The sequence below is a fragment of the Aulonocara stuartgranti genome (genome assembly GCF_965226115.1).
Source record: "Aulonocara stuartgranti genome assembly, chromosome: 14".
Taxonomy (NCBI): domain Eukaryota; kingdom Metazoa; phylum Chordata; class Actinopteri; order Cichliformes; family Cichlidae; genus Aulonocara; species Aulonocara stuartgranti.
The window spans coordinates 38,560,845-38,574,849 of NC_138950.1; the positions used below are offsets into that span (position 1 = coordinate 38,560,845).

The window sequence follows — 14,005 nt, forward strand, 5'->3', positions numbered from 1 at the left end:
TACTGGCCTCTTATGTGTGTAAGGCAGCTATATGGTCAGTATTAAAACATCAGAGCAGTCAGTAGCAACGTCAGGGCTACTGTACGAGGCCATGGGAATGGCTGACCCATCGCACACACACACACAGACACACTTTTCGAAATGTCGTCAAATTTCTCACGCTTTTTTCTCTTCCTTTCCGCTTGCCACTCCTCCTCCTCCTCCTCCTCCACAGCCTCCTTTTTTTCCCTCATTTCTCTTTTCGCAGGGAAAGTATTGATCGGCCTCTTCCCAAAGTTATTTTTAATCAAAGATAAACAAGGAATCCACATTTCCTTGGGAGACGAGGGGTTGCTTGAAGTGTCCTGCTCTTTCTTACAGTTTTCTTTATGCTCGAGGGAGGTGCCGAACGGGAGAGATGGAGCAAGAAAGTCGAGCGCGCTCGTCACATGAGCGGGGGCGGGTCCGACGGGTGTTTAGAGAATAGCACAAGTGCCACCAAAGAGTGGGAGACGTGGGAAGTCCGGCTTTAGTCTCAGTTAGTTGTAGCACATCCTATTATTATCCCCTGGACTGTGTGACAAAGCTGACCAGAAGAGACCCCAAACACACACACACACACTTAGCTAGACTTTTCCCCTCTCACACAAACACAGGCCAGGCCATTCCCAAGTCTTATTTCTTCTGGACTTATGGGAACACTTAAATTTAGCCCTGGCAGGGAGTGCAGGCATAATAATCAAAGCCCTTGTCACCAGGCTCTCAGTGCTAGGTGGTCTCGCTGCTCCTGAGGGAAGTTCTCACCCAGTGGAAAGCATACTTCCTCCTTGGCACACTTGGGTCCTCTAATTATTGGGGGGGGGGTGTTATGCTAATGCTCATACTTTTACAAGCTAACATGATTGACACCTGTGGAACACACCCTAAAAGTATAATTATAGTAGTAATAACAAATTTAATCATGTTGTTGCTTTTTCCTACCATCAGTATGATGGGCCCGCGCTCCTTCGTGGTCGTGGCTGACTTTGGAGTTCAGATATTACTATTTTATTTAGCTCAATAATAGTTTCTAAACAAATGCAATGGCCCTTGTTTACTAATGTGTGCATGTAAGTCTTCTTACCCTGCGTAAAAACAAGAAAATCTGAATGCCACACCACCACTTTTCTATATAAGGAAATACTTTTACCTCCCGGTGGGAGTGGAAATGAATTTGCAAGAAACTAATAAAAGTCAGACTAAAGAAACCGAGACAACTGTGTCCAAAGAAGAAGCCAGAAAAGCCACAGCTTGTTTTTTAAAGAAGATAAAAAGTAGCAAGAATCAAGGTGAAATAGCAGAGATTCTGAATATTGTTTCCCTTGAGACAATCAGTGTGGTGCAATTTTAAAAAAAACGTCGATATGAAAAAAGACCGACTATGACAAGCAGCGTGTGATCTGTCAGTCTGAGACAAGAAACTCACTGCAGTGATGAGAAAAGTCCAGATACTCCAACATCTGTGAATTAGACATTAGAGGGTACGTGATGACATCCAGTAATAACGTGTCATTTTGAATCAAATCTAATTTAACATGAGGTGAGATAACGAATACTAGGAAATGTGTAAAGATTCCTCTGAGTTTTTGTGTCAGATTGAAGTTATAAATTCACAAAAATAAAGATAATTTTTTTAGCAAATACTAGGGGTGGGGAAAAAATCGATACTGTGTAGTATCGTGATATTTTGTTTGCTAATAATGTATCGATACAGGGACAGCAGAAATCGATATTTTGTTACAAAAAAGGTTTTTGTGCTCTGACTTCAGAGCATGTTGATCCTTTTTCTGAGCAACAATCCTGACATTCCTTCACTGTCCAAATGTGTTTAACTTGTTTTTGGCAGCAATAAACATGACAGTTTACTTATTTTAATTTAAGACATGTTTTATTTTAATTAAGTTTAAAACTTTTTTATTTAATGTAAAATTATATTTTGTTTTAATTTACTTTCAAATTCTTCAGTTGCTGAAGGGGCTGCATAGTTTTCATAAATTGCATAGTTCAGAATAGCTGTAATTGTACCAGATGGTTGCATTCAGTTAAGTTGGACTAGACTGTAATACAAACCGTTCAGTTTGTCAACAATAAAACTGAAATGAGAGAAAGACTGAGTGTGAGACTTTGATATTAGATAAAATGAATATTGATAAAGTTTAACTTTATGTACAGAATCTGAATATCGCAAAATATTTTAAAAAATTGCAATAATATTGTATCGTGCGTTAAGTATTGTGATAATATCGTATCGTGGGATGTATGGTGATTCCCACCTCTAGCAAATACCCTCAGAATCTGTTATTATTTATCTCTTTACTCTGGGAAGGAGAATTATTTAGGAACATTGAATATGGCTGCTATAGACTGGTTATCACTTCCTTAAATTATCGGGTCATTCTAAAACAATCACATTTTAGATTCAGAGTGTTTCTGACTCGCTTCAAATTTCTTTCTGGTTTCTGGATACTTTCATACACTGTAACCATTGGCCATATTATTTAAGCAACATCTCTGTTGTAACATGATTTTGTTACTTTGTTTTTGGTAATCTGTGCTTCTGTCCATCATCCTAACTTAGCCACAGGGAGCTGGAGCCTAGCCCAGCTGACATTAGGCAAGAGGTATCCCAGACAAGTTGCCAGTCCATTACAGAGGGGTCATATTTATTAATGGGTAAATTCAATGAGTAACAGCTGACTTCAAGTCACAACTACCAACAAAAAACTCCAACAACTCGTAAAGTTGCCACGAGCGATGACAACGACTTGTAAAATCAGTCGACTACTATTAAAGGCTGGGGATACTTTACCCTCGTGTTTGGGTGTGTCTTTGTGTGTACTCGCAATCGAGTGTTAATGTTATTCATCGTGTAACAACCCCCAGGAGGTCAAAGGTGATGAGGTGCTAAGAAGTTCTTTGACACTTGACACAAACACACACACTGGCTGCTGTGGCTCCCCGCAGAGCAGGACTGTCACCACCTGGAGTGAAGAACTAATTAGCCTGTGATCTGTGACATAACCCGTGCTCGTGTACAGATGAATGCATGTCTGCATTATTTTGCCTCCTAACTGTTCTCTTTTCTCTTTTCCATGTGGTCCTGCTGATGACGTGGGATGGATTCTAACAGGTCAGTGTTCTTTCATTTTATGAGATTACCAAATGAAATTGACGGCGAGGTCTCTGTGAAATCCCTTTGAAACGGAGAGGTCGTGAGGCTGCCCTTTAATTGTGCTTTTAATGGTGACCCCTTGGTGCCCCAGTGTAAATAAAAGTGTCAGATAATAAAGCCATCACGCCAATGCCACTATTATCAAATAATGCTTAAAGCCTTTATGTTTATGTTTTAGACGACCTCTTGCTGCGTTATTACCTGACACTTCACGTTTCAGAAAGAAATTTCCTGTATTAACTTCTCAGAGTTGCACAGACCAGGGTCCACATTTCTTTATCTCTGCATTGCTGAGGCAGTGAGCAAGAAGACAATAAGTATTATGTTGTTTCTTAGCTTCATTTTGTACATATATATTATATTATGCTCAGTTTGTTAATATTTTACTATGAAATCAATAAAATGCTGTTCAGTTATTCACCTTAACGTAAGCAGAGTTTCAATCACTGGAGCGCTGGGAACGCCCGCCTTCCCCGTGTCCTCAATGATGGCTACACCCCTGCTGTTAGTAATATTTACTAAAGTGTATAAAAACAATAGACAGTTTCTACTGGCAGCTTTGGTCAAACTGAGTGTGCAAAGCACAGATGTAAGTCGGCAGGTACAGTATTTAAATCCCTGTGCTGGTGATGTCATTCGTGCACATTCCCACAACATGAGCAGCGTTGCGTGTTCTTCTAGGCGCATATAGCTTTATTGCTCCATTCGTCACTGCCAGTATTTCGGGGGGGTTTTCACACTCCCAAGGTGAATAGGAATGAGTGATGGCCAATAGGCTCAGCTTTCTTCAATCTTCCTCTTCTCCCTCTATTCCGTGAGAAACTCAGGGAGGATGAGGGAAGTGGGGCTCCTCATCAATCCATCCACAGAGAGAGAGAGTGACGGGGTTCTGAGGAAGAGAAGGTGTGGGAGGCTCGGTTTAGCCAAGGGGAGTCCCAGCAGCGATCCACGCACACGCGCACACACGTACACGTACGCAGAGGAAGAATAACACCCATATATCTGGCGCGTCAACAACCGGCCTCTGTTTGCACAGCGCTGACACCGGCACAGCCAAACTGCTACTGGAGTTTCTCATCACACGTTCGGTGCTGTTTGTGTGTGTAGGTGCACAACCGGGCGCTTTGATTCTGTGTGTGTTGGCACGCATTTCCATCTGTATTTGTTTTTCACGAGCACAAGTGTTGGCTGCCCCCAGGTGTGTGTGCGTGAGAGCGTGCGCGCGTGCCAGATGGCAAAGTGGATCTGTCCACATCGGTCCACACTGGAATATTGTCATAGCCACAGTAGGGAGTTCTTTTGTGCATATGGTTGTTTGGAGTTATTTTATTTAATGCTGTTTGAAATATTTTTTTGTCTCTTTCTGTCAAATATACGCAACTAATACATATTTGCAAACCTTGACACCAACACCGTCTTCACTACCACTTTAACTGGGAATCGCACTAACTCGTGCTGTGTTGCCCACAGTACCAGACTGTGCAGTCCTAGATAAACTGCGGTCCAGTTTAAAAACGTGTCCGTCAATCAGTCTCTGGTTTTTTATCCACTTCTGTCTAAGCAGAGTGTTTTTTCGCCACGTTGGCTAACTTTTGTTTAGTTTGCTGGATTGACTTAAAGTGCAACCATCAGGAGTCTTAAATTCACGACTCTGGTGAGTGAAATCCTTCTAGTGAAAATATCTGAATCTGTCACTGATGCTTTTGTCCCGCCCCCTTTGACAGCTTTGCTTCAATGCAAACATTGTGCCACAAGCTGTGTCCGTCTTCTCATTTAGTTTTGTTTTTGCCGAGACCGTCTCCTTTTTTCGGTATGATGAACGATCAGCAGCTAATCTTCTGTTGGTCTCTCTTTCTCTAACTGGACTGCTGCCCACCTCTCCTCTGTGCGGATTTAGCAAACTACAGATCTCCCGATTGGAGGCGAGATTGCCTTTTTGACAGATGAGGTGGAAACGTCTGCTTTTTTTTCTGAGAAGTATTAAGTCTGGTATGTTTTGTGCACTTTGCATGCAAAGAATTTGGCTCTAGTTTGTGGATAACATCCAGAGCTACTGAGCCTTTTCTTCTTCGAAATTCTGTGAAGTGCAATGAATACTTCAGTTGAAGATCTTGCAAAGTCATCCCCTTCGAGGCTGCGAGAAGGAACTCTGTAACTTATTGCCCTTAAAAAAAGAAATCACTTAGCTCTCTGTTTGATCTCCTTTGTGAAATATGCCGCCAGACAGCGTTTCACATAATCCCGCGCCGTTCGTAGCCGACGACGGGCCTTATGACTGCAGTAAATTACAAAATGGCCGACCTAAGCAGAGGAGCTAGAAAAGTAGAAGAAGAGGGAGGGAAAGGATGGCAAAAACACACTTTGGTAAACTAGCGTCTCCCCCACCTCTGCTCCAGCTCCCTGGGATCAAACAAGAGGGAGGATTTGGACGAGTAAATCATTTCCTTCAAGTGGTGAACTCTCAGGGCCAGCAGAATGAGTCAGACGTGTGTGTTCATATCAAGTGGAGGCATCGCAGTAACACTTTGCCAGAAAGCCTTTCTGCTTTTCTCTCACACTCTTCCTCAAATGATGGAAAATGTTGGACTTTGAAGTTCCGATAAGGAAAATTCATCACATTCTCTCTGGCTGCCTTTGCTGGTGAAACCATTACGTCTACCGATGTTTATTGGGCGGTGCCCTGAGTCACCGAGTAGAAAAACATCCTTTCATCTTACCAAAGAAAAATTATTAGCCAAGCGTTTCAAAACCCTTTGGCACAATGCTCCGCATTCATTTATTATTAACCTTCGAGGCTAAAAAGGAAGGGTTACGCTAATTTAGTTTGTATTTTTAAGGGGATTTTTCTGCACGTGAGCAAAAATGTGAGGTCGTAATTAATTAAGGTAACAGAGAGGTTTAGAAAACAGCTGCATCCTCACCTGTAGCAGGAACATTGTATCCAAGTCTGATTGTTGATTCGTGGCCTCACTCTGACATTTGGCAGAGATTCCCCTCCCTGTCTGCGAATCACTGCGGCTAATATTACAGTCACTCTGAAGATTGAACTTGTGACATTTATAGCCGTGCTGTGATATTATTGTACCAGTGTGTTCAGAGCAACCCCTCCTTTGGAAACAGCCCCTGTTTTTGCTTTTACAGCTTCACCTAGCACTTCTGCCCATCTTATAAAACTCCCTGCGTTTGCGTGTGAGCGTGTCAGATGTGGGAATGTTTTATCTTTCCTCAGTTATCCTTTTTCACTTAATGACTATTCCTCTGGACGCCACAGCCAGACGTTGTGTTAAAAGTTTCCTCCTCTGAGGTGTAATGCAATCTCGCCACGGTCAAAGAGCCTGACAGGGCTGGAGACACTGGTGTGTGTGCGTGTGTCAGTAAGACTGGGGCCTGTCACTATGTGCTCGGCAAAGCAGTAGCAGTGTGTCCACGGCGCAGTACTTTGACTCCATGCGTTTGTGTTGCTTTGTTTAATCTTGCTTACCTGCAAGTGTGTGTGTGTGCGCGCGTGTGTGTGTTTCTGGTTTGAGGTTATTGTGAGCGCCGGGTGAAAAGAAGCAGAGCCTGGATCTGCTTTCTATCACACCGATCTGCTGAGGGCCAGAAAAGACCCGACTTCTCACACACAAACAGGCGCACACACCTACTCATGCACGGTTGATTAAACCAGCCAATAGTCAAACAGAACAAGAAGGCACGACTAAAACTCGCTGGGCTGCACATGCAGGGCACAAACACTCCAGCAGCACCTGGTGTAAAAATAGATTTCACGCAGTGTTGTTTTGTAATCTGCAATAATCCCAAAACAATCCATACTAAGAAATATCTGCAAGTCTCACACAGCGTTGTACATCAAATCCATACAATTAGTCTATTCATCCGTTTTAGTCGTGAATTTTGAATTATGTTTTCATTTTATAAACTTTTAGTATAATATCTAAAATCTAAATCTTTAATTAATTAACTTAAATTATGTTAATGAATTGAACTTGTCTGAAAGATGTGGCAAAATGACAGGAAGTAAATGTTACTTTCCCTCGCTGTGTTTCCATAAAAGTTAAGCACATCTTCAGAAATGACATTAAAACTTGTGTGACAGGCATCACAGGGTGCTTTCTTTACTTGCTCGTTTGCAGCTTGAGGGCATTGATTACATCATATGTAATGGATCAGAAATCATAAAAATGCTTGTTTTCATATCTCAAAGTGAGGGTGGTTTTCAGATAAATAGCAGAAGGAATGTGCTGAATTTTGGCATTACGTGCTCATAATCTTGTCATAAAATTGATGAAACTGAAAGCGTATGACTTCTGTCATTCACTTAACGGGCTCTACACATCACTGCCATGCCACACAGACACAAAGCCTGTAATAAACATGTCATGGGAGGCTACTCAGCTAACCACCAACAGTATGTGAAGGAGCGAGTTAGAAAACTTCTAAATCTAAAAACTAGGATCATGTAATAAACATGTCCCTGTGACTGTGGTTACCATGCAACACGTAATCAAGTCTAAATAATAGAGCAGTCCATGCAGGGCACATTTAGAACTCATATAATGTACAATAGAAAAATTCATGTCTGACTTTAAAATACAGCCTAGTGATGTCACAGCTGGTAAAATTCTTGCATTAATTATGATTTGAAAGTTTTGGCTGTAAAAATGTTGTTTTCTCTTCTCTCTTTAATGCAACTGCATCTCAAAAAGTTTTATTACTTAAAATGTATATTTCAGCCCTTGTGTTTTTAACAGGGTAGATCAACAGTAATGAAATATGATTTGTGTTTGTTTGTCTGTGTGTTTCTGCACTTGTGGCATAGAGTGGTCATGCTTCTCCCTGCTTCATCGTTGCAGCAAAGATTTGTAGAGATGCTGCAAATCCCCCAGCTGACCACTCCTGACTGGTCTAACTGGACTTGTTAAGCTTACAGTATAATATGCCTTGTGGTTACTGTTGCGGTGATTTGATGTGAATAAACCTGAAAGGTTTGTCAGCCGGAAGACGCAGATTTTTGTCACATTTGTGTCTATTTTTTGTTTTTTGTTTATTTGTAAGCAAACACTTCTATGGCTCGCTAAAGCTGACTTTGCTCTTTGGTCTGTGCTGGCTCTCACGTTCACATGCGCTTCACCCTCTTGCTTCTTGACTCTCTGCGAGCTGTAAGCCTCCAAACTAACCAAAACAATGCAGACAACAAGTACCAAACAAGTGTGTTGATCTTGAAGTATTTCAGTTTTTCAACGTAAAATTCCTGGAAAACTGTCGTGCTATCATCTAGTGAGTATTAAGGACTTTCTTAACAAACAGCAACAGATGAAGATGTGCTGAGCAGCTGTGGAAATAGAGCCATCACACGAGTCGTAGGCAGGGCGCTGAGAGCTCAGTGCTATCTTCTCTCATCAGAATTGGCTATGAAAGGGTCAGCATGTGTGCTCTCCTGCCAATATTTCACTATATGTGTTCACGCTGTTTTGCAGATACAGGGGTAAAATAGGGCTGAACGATTATGGAAAATAATCTAATTGCGAGTTTTTGCCCCAATATTGCGATTGCGATGCGATATGCGATTATTTTTTAAGGTATTTGTCTTCTGTATTATTAAACAAAGACAAGCAATACATCATATAGTATGGCCAATACTATATTACATTAATTTTAAACTGTTCTTTCCTGGAAGACAGACCTCTGTTATGATGACATGAGGTGATGCATGAATTGATGACTGACATTTTTATTTAACTTCTTCAATCACAACAGTATATTTGAACATACACAATAGTTTATTTTTAGCTTACAAACATCTGAGCATAAAGTGCTGACAAGGAACCCTGGTGTAAACATTAAAATGAAAGTCAGTACAATGTGCAGATTGCAGAAATATACATAAACAAAATCAGTGGCTTTACCACACTCAGTTTTTCCACATCTGTGAACTACTAGACAGTCATTCAATTAAAAAATAATATTAAATAAATAAAACTAATAAATAAAAAATACACACATCTTACTGATCTCTGCAGTCAGTAACATTACACATAAAGTGCAAACATAATAGCAATTGTATAAACACACACACAAACACGCCTTTAAAGTTTAAAGGCGTGAAATTGGACGGTCTAGTTCTGATTAGCGTCGCCGCTGTCTCGGTGGAGTTTAATAAACTCGGCCGTCTGCTTCTTGCTATCTAAAATATAACCAGACACTGGCGTAAATTCTCGACTGTCTCATACTTCTGTTTAATAAGTTTTCTGTTTGACGTTTAGTCAGCTGTGTGAAAACCAAGGAGGAACCCACCCGGGGGATTAATAAAGTTTTATTTTATCTAATCTAATAACTTTAATCTCAGCCAAACCGATTTACTCACGAACAAACAAAACACTGAAAAAAGCCCAACAATAACATTTTTAGGTTGTCTAAGTGACTTATATATTACGTTTAACCCGAGCAGCGAAACTCCGCGGTGATCTGAAAATGATGTGCCGGGAGTTGTGCCGTTCTCGGCCGCATCAGTAACCCTCGAGCTCCCGGCTAGCTGTCGAGCTGGTGGGTAGCAGACGCCTCTGAAAACGTCGAAGCACTTTTGCAAATATGGGATATCTTGATAAACCGAGCAGATATTTGATGTTTACACAACTACTTTCTCGCCTGAAAATATGTTAAAAGTTTATTTTGTGACCCTGAAAGATTAGTATGAGTAATTTTAAAACTTAGTAGCGGCCGCCATTGCTGGAAACTGGAGTTTGGCTGGGCCGTGCTATGAATTCTGGGATATGGTAGTAATTTGGACAGCCGCGCGTCGCTGTGACGTAATCGGTCTACAAATGCGGCCTCAGGAGGATGCAGCCCATGAATTTGGACATGTCCAGAGTATAATCGCAGCCTTTGCGGTTAGAAAATTGCACTTGATCATGTCGCGATATTATCGCAAATGCGATATATCGTTCAGCCCTAGGGTAAAATTGTCAGACCCTTTCACCCTCATGTGTTATAAGTCCCATTAATAGCACACTGATCCGCATAAGCTGTGTTGACCCCATAATGTTCTCCCTAGTGGGTGCTCGCAGTGGTGGCATTGAGGTCACTCGTGTATCGTTTACATGTTTGTTGTAATTTAACGCTCCTTTAAGCTTGTTTTCACCGTGTTGTTGTGTTTCGGACACGAGGTATATATCCTCACATCTGTTTGGAGTGACAACCCTCCTAATTTGACTCCCGCCCTCATTCTCACCCCTGTTTACCCCCAGCATGCCCTGCTACCCAGCTGACCTTATCAGCACGTTGGGGCAGGAGTGCAGGGTCCCACAGGAGGACGGGGCTCCGCTCATCCACCCGGCTTAGGAGGGCAGGGATTGGGTTTAGGCGACAGGTGCCAGAGGGACCAGCCAGTCCCTTTGCAACAACACACACATACACTCACACACATGGAAATATATACACACTGAATCTGGCCGTGCCTTAATCCCCAGCCAGCTGTTGCAGTTGCTAGCCCAATCAGTCTAAAGTGTCGAGCACTGGGGAAGCTTGTGTGCGTTTGTTTGTCAGGGTGGAGGGAAATGTGTGCGGGGAGGGTCAGGTAGCTGTCATACATGCCAGTCATCCTAGCAGTCCAGTGCATTTGGAATTGGACCCCTCTCCACCCGATGACGGCCCGGGCGCCCAGTCTGATAGATTCATAACACATGTTCCTGGCACCGTCTCACACACTCACAAATAATACACCCTCATTCATTATCCTCCCTCTGGCTTAGATATGCCCAATCCTATCACAGACCACGCCAAAGGCCAGTAGAGGTGAGACAGGGCAGACACCCCTCTCTCCTCACAACACCCTCCTCTCCTTTGAGCTGGCCCATCCTTGTGTGACCCTATAGACACGGGCTAATCCATCAGGAGCACGGGGCGGGGGTGTTTGGGTAAGGGTTATGGATTGTGCTGCGTCTGCTGTCAGAGGGTATCGCTGCCAGTTCGTGGCTCATGTCATCACTGGGGTTTCTCAACATCTAGCAGATTATAGCAGGATGGCACCGATTGTCAAACAGAGTCCACTGTAAAAAATCATAAAGGCCCAGGCATTGGTGAGACACGCGAGCTAATACTGGTATTTACTGAAAATTTCAATCGGATAAAATCACTCGCAGTCGGCTGCTTTGGACCAGAGTTCGCCTTTCTCTTACAGTTCTGACCTTCAGTACAAAACATGAGTTTTTTGGTCATAGAGCCGCATCACTCCTGACGTTTATTATTTATGTTTAACATTTATTTAACCCACAGGTTAAACTCTAGTGATTAATAACGTCTTTTGCACGAGTATCCTGGGCCCAGATACGCAGCACCGTTGTTGCTCAGGTGCCTTTAGGAAAAAAGATGATTTGCAGAACAGAAATAATATTAGGAATGGTTAGTTAATGTTAATGTGGTAATGTAAGCTAGCCGAGTGTGAAGCAGCGGGAATGAGGATCAGGTTCATTCTTTGACCCAGGACGACTCTGACATGCAGACTGGAGGAGTCGAGGGTTGAATCGTCCGGTTAGTAGTCAACCAGACTCAGCTCGTTACCCACAGCCGGCAAATAAATGGATGGACGAGTTTATTTCTTTCTCTTTAATACTGCTTGACAAAAATAGAAAATATTGTACTGTACTTTAGTACTTGTTTATTAACGTGTACATGGCATTCAACATCACAGTGCAGGATCAAACCGTTAGAAGCTTCAGCAACACAGATGGAGACAATCATCAACATTGCAGCAGCACCGAACACGGAGATGAGAAACACAAAATCAAGGATATAGCAGATTACCATAAGCAGCTGATAACCCACCTAAACTAATTTCATCAGCTGGGCTCTCGGGGAGGCTTCAAGGGTAATCTGAATGCTGATCGAAAGCCTTTTTTTTTCCCATGACAGGAATACGGCTTCTTGCTTATATGGGCACACCGTGGCTGTTAATAGTCCTGTTTCTGTAAAGCAAATGCAAGTCTTATGATGACTCATGCTGTGTTTTAATTTCACTACATACGTGATCACAAGATGAAAATCTGCAGCACTTGAAGCAATTTCCGCTGAGCTAATTTGTTGTTGTTGTCTTATAAAGCGAGCTGTACATAGGGAGCTTTAAGACGCTGACCTTCCTCCGCTGAGTGTTTAAAAAAGTGCAGGTAAAATGAGAAAGTGTTTGTTTTGCTTCCCAGGAAAGGGCAGCTTCCAGTTAGACATCCTCTTTCACATGGGTGTCGCTGAAAAGCAAATGCAAGTCTTATGAGGATGATTCACATAATACGATGATTTCTTAATGTCATTAGTCTATTATGTGATCACAAGATGAAACTCTGAGCTACATCACCAGTTCATATGGACCATTTCCACACATCATGTTGTGTATGAATATGATATCAGTTAAAAGCCACATCAATAAGATGTGTTAATACGATCCACTCTGCAGTCACAGTCTATGCATTATCCAGACCATCCTTTCTCTGTCAATAACGCAGCTAGTGATGCTCCCCTGATAGTGATTGCTATAAAAGAGCAGAGTGAGCTCGTATTGATATTGGAAAAAAGGAAAAAAAAAAATATGAGGTGAAGTTGTTCAAATTTCACATTGACTTTATTTCTGGGTGTAGCCACGGGATTGGTAGAGACTTAACAGAAGTAGATCCAATATCAATGCTTTTAGCCCACATGGCCAGTCTTCACATAATCAATGCTGTTTGACAATCAGAAGCAATTAGCCCAGAAATATTTGAAATGATGAGTATAATATGTTTCTCGCAGGAAATACTAAAATAAACTTTCACAGGACAGAAAACTTTAGTATTCTTCAGGACATTCTGCTCTTTTCAAGTAAAGCAAGTAAAGTCTTTTTTTAAATTTAAGATTACTAGGATCCTTCAAGTGTTGATCGTGTATATTAGCAGGCCGGCTCTAACTGCTTAGTTCAAGTTGTTCAAGAGGGCCATGAAACATGGTGACAAACAACTAAATTAGGTTAAAGTTAGGAGTCTCTTCTCAATAACTGAAACCTATTTACTCAAATAGAAAAATGAAGCTGTGATAAGTTGGCATCACATCACAACATCCTTCAGAATCTTTGACATTGCCAGACGGTAGCCGGTCTGATCACGGCCTCTAAATTACGAATGGAAAATCATTCCAAAGAAGAATTTCCACCATTGTGTGGTTTTAGTCAGTTTTATGAAATTTGATGACGCATCCAGATGATACAATGATTTTAGTAAATATGCTGCCAATATGCAAAGGATCCCTGCTTTGGTTTGTAAGGAGTCCCGTGGTCTAACTCGTTGCTGGTCTTATGCTTTTCTTGTACCTTAGCATCATAATCTCGTTGTCTGTTGTGACAGCCATGTGCTCTATACGCCGTTAACCCACCATACAGCCCCGTGACATCATAACGTCTGTGTTGCACTTTTAATAGTAGCTCTTTGTTCAGAAAACACTCTAAAAAACCTGTTTTTATGTGAAAGTCCTCTTTTTCACATCGGCAGCGTGTACATGACCAGGCCCACTAATGTCACAATGTTGCTCTGATGTTGAAGTCACATTACAGGTTTAACAGCTTTACTAAGAAGACACCAGATAACGTCTAGTGATGCTAACTAATGCCAATATTGAACAACTTTGCTTTCCAGTCTGAATGTATGGCATGATGGGATTTGTAGTGACCTCAAGGTCTTCCACTCGCTTCAGGTGTTTGGTTAAAAGAAGGAAGTTTGATGATGTATTAACTCTGGGACATGATTCAGGCAGGATGTGGCTTTCATGGATACCTAAGGCATCGGGCCGCTTCTTGAAAGC

At 41.9% G+C, this 14,005-nt stretch overlaps 1 protein-coding gene across 2 annotated transcripts in view; it reads left to right on the forward strand.

Moving 5' to 3' along the window:
* Positions 1-14,005, forward strand: part of bcas3 (BCAS3 microtubule associated cell migration factor) — a 319,739-nt gene that overhangs the window by 240,187 nt on the left and 65,547 nt on the right. Inside the window, exon 23 of one of the 2 annotated variants that reach the window (XM_082502294.1) lies at positions 3,149-3,186. The exons of the other annotated variant lie outside the window; for it this stretch is intronic. Coding sequence (XP_082358420.1) covers positions 3,149-3,171 — 23 coding nt within the window. The 3' untranslated portion in view covers positions 3,172-3,186. Of the gene's footprint in view, positions 1-3,148; positions 3,187-14,005 lie in introns of those variants that run through there. 2 annotated transcript variants of the gene reach the window in all.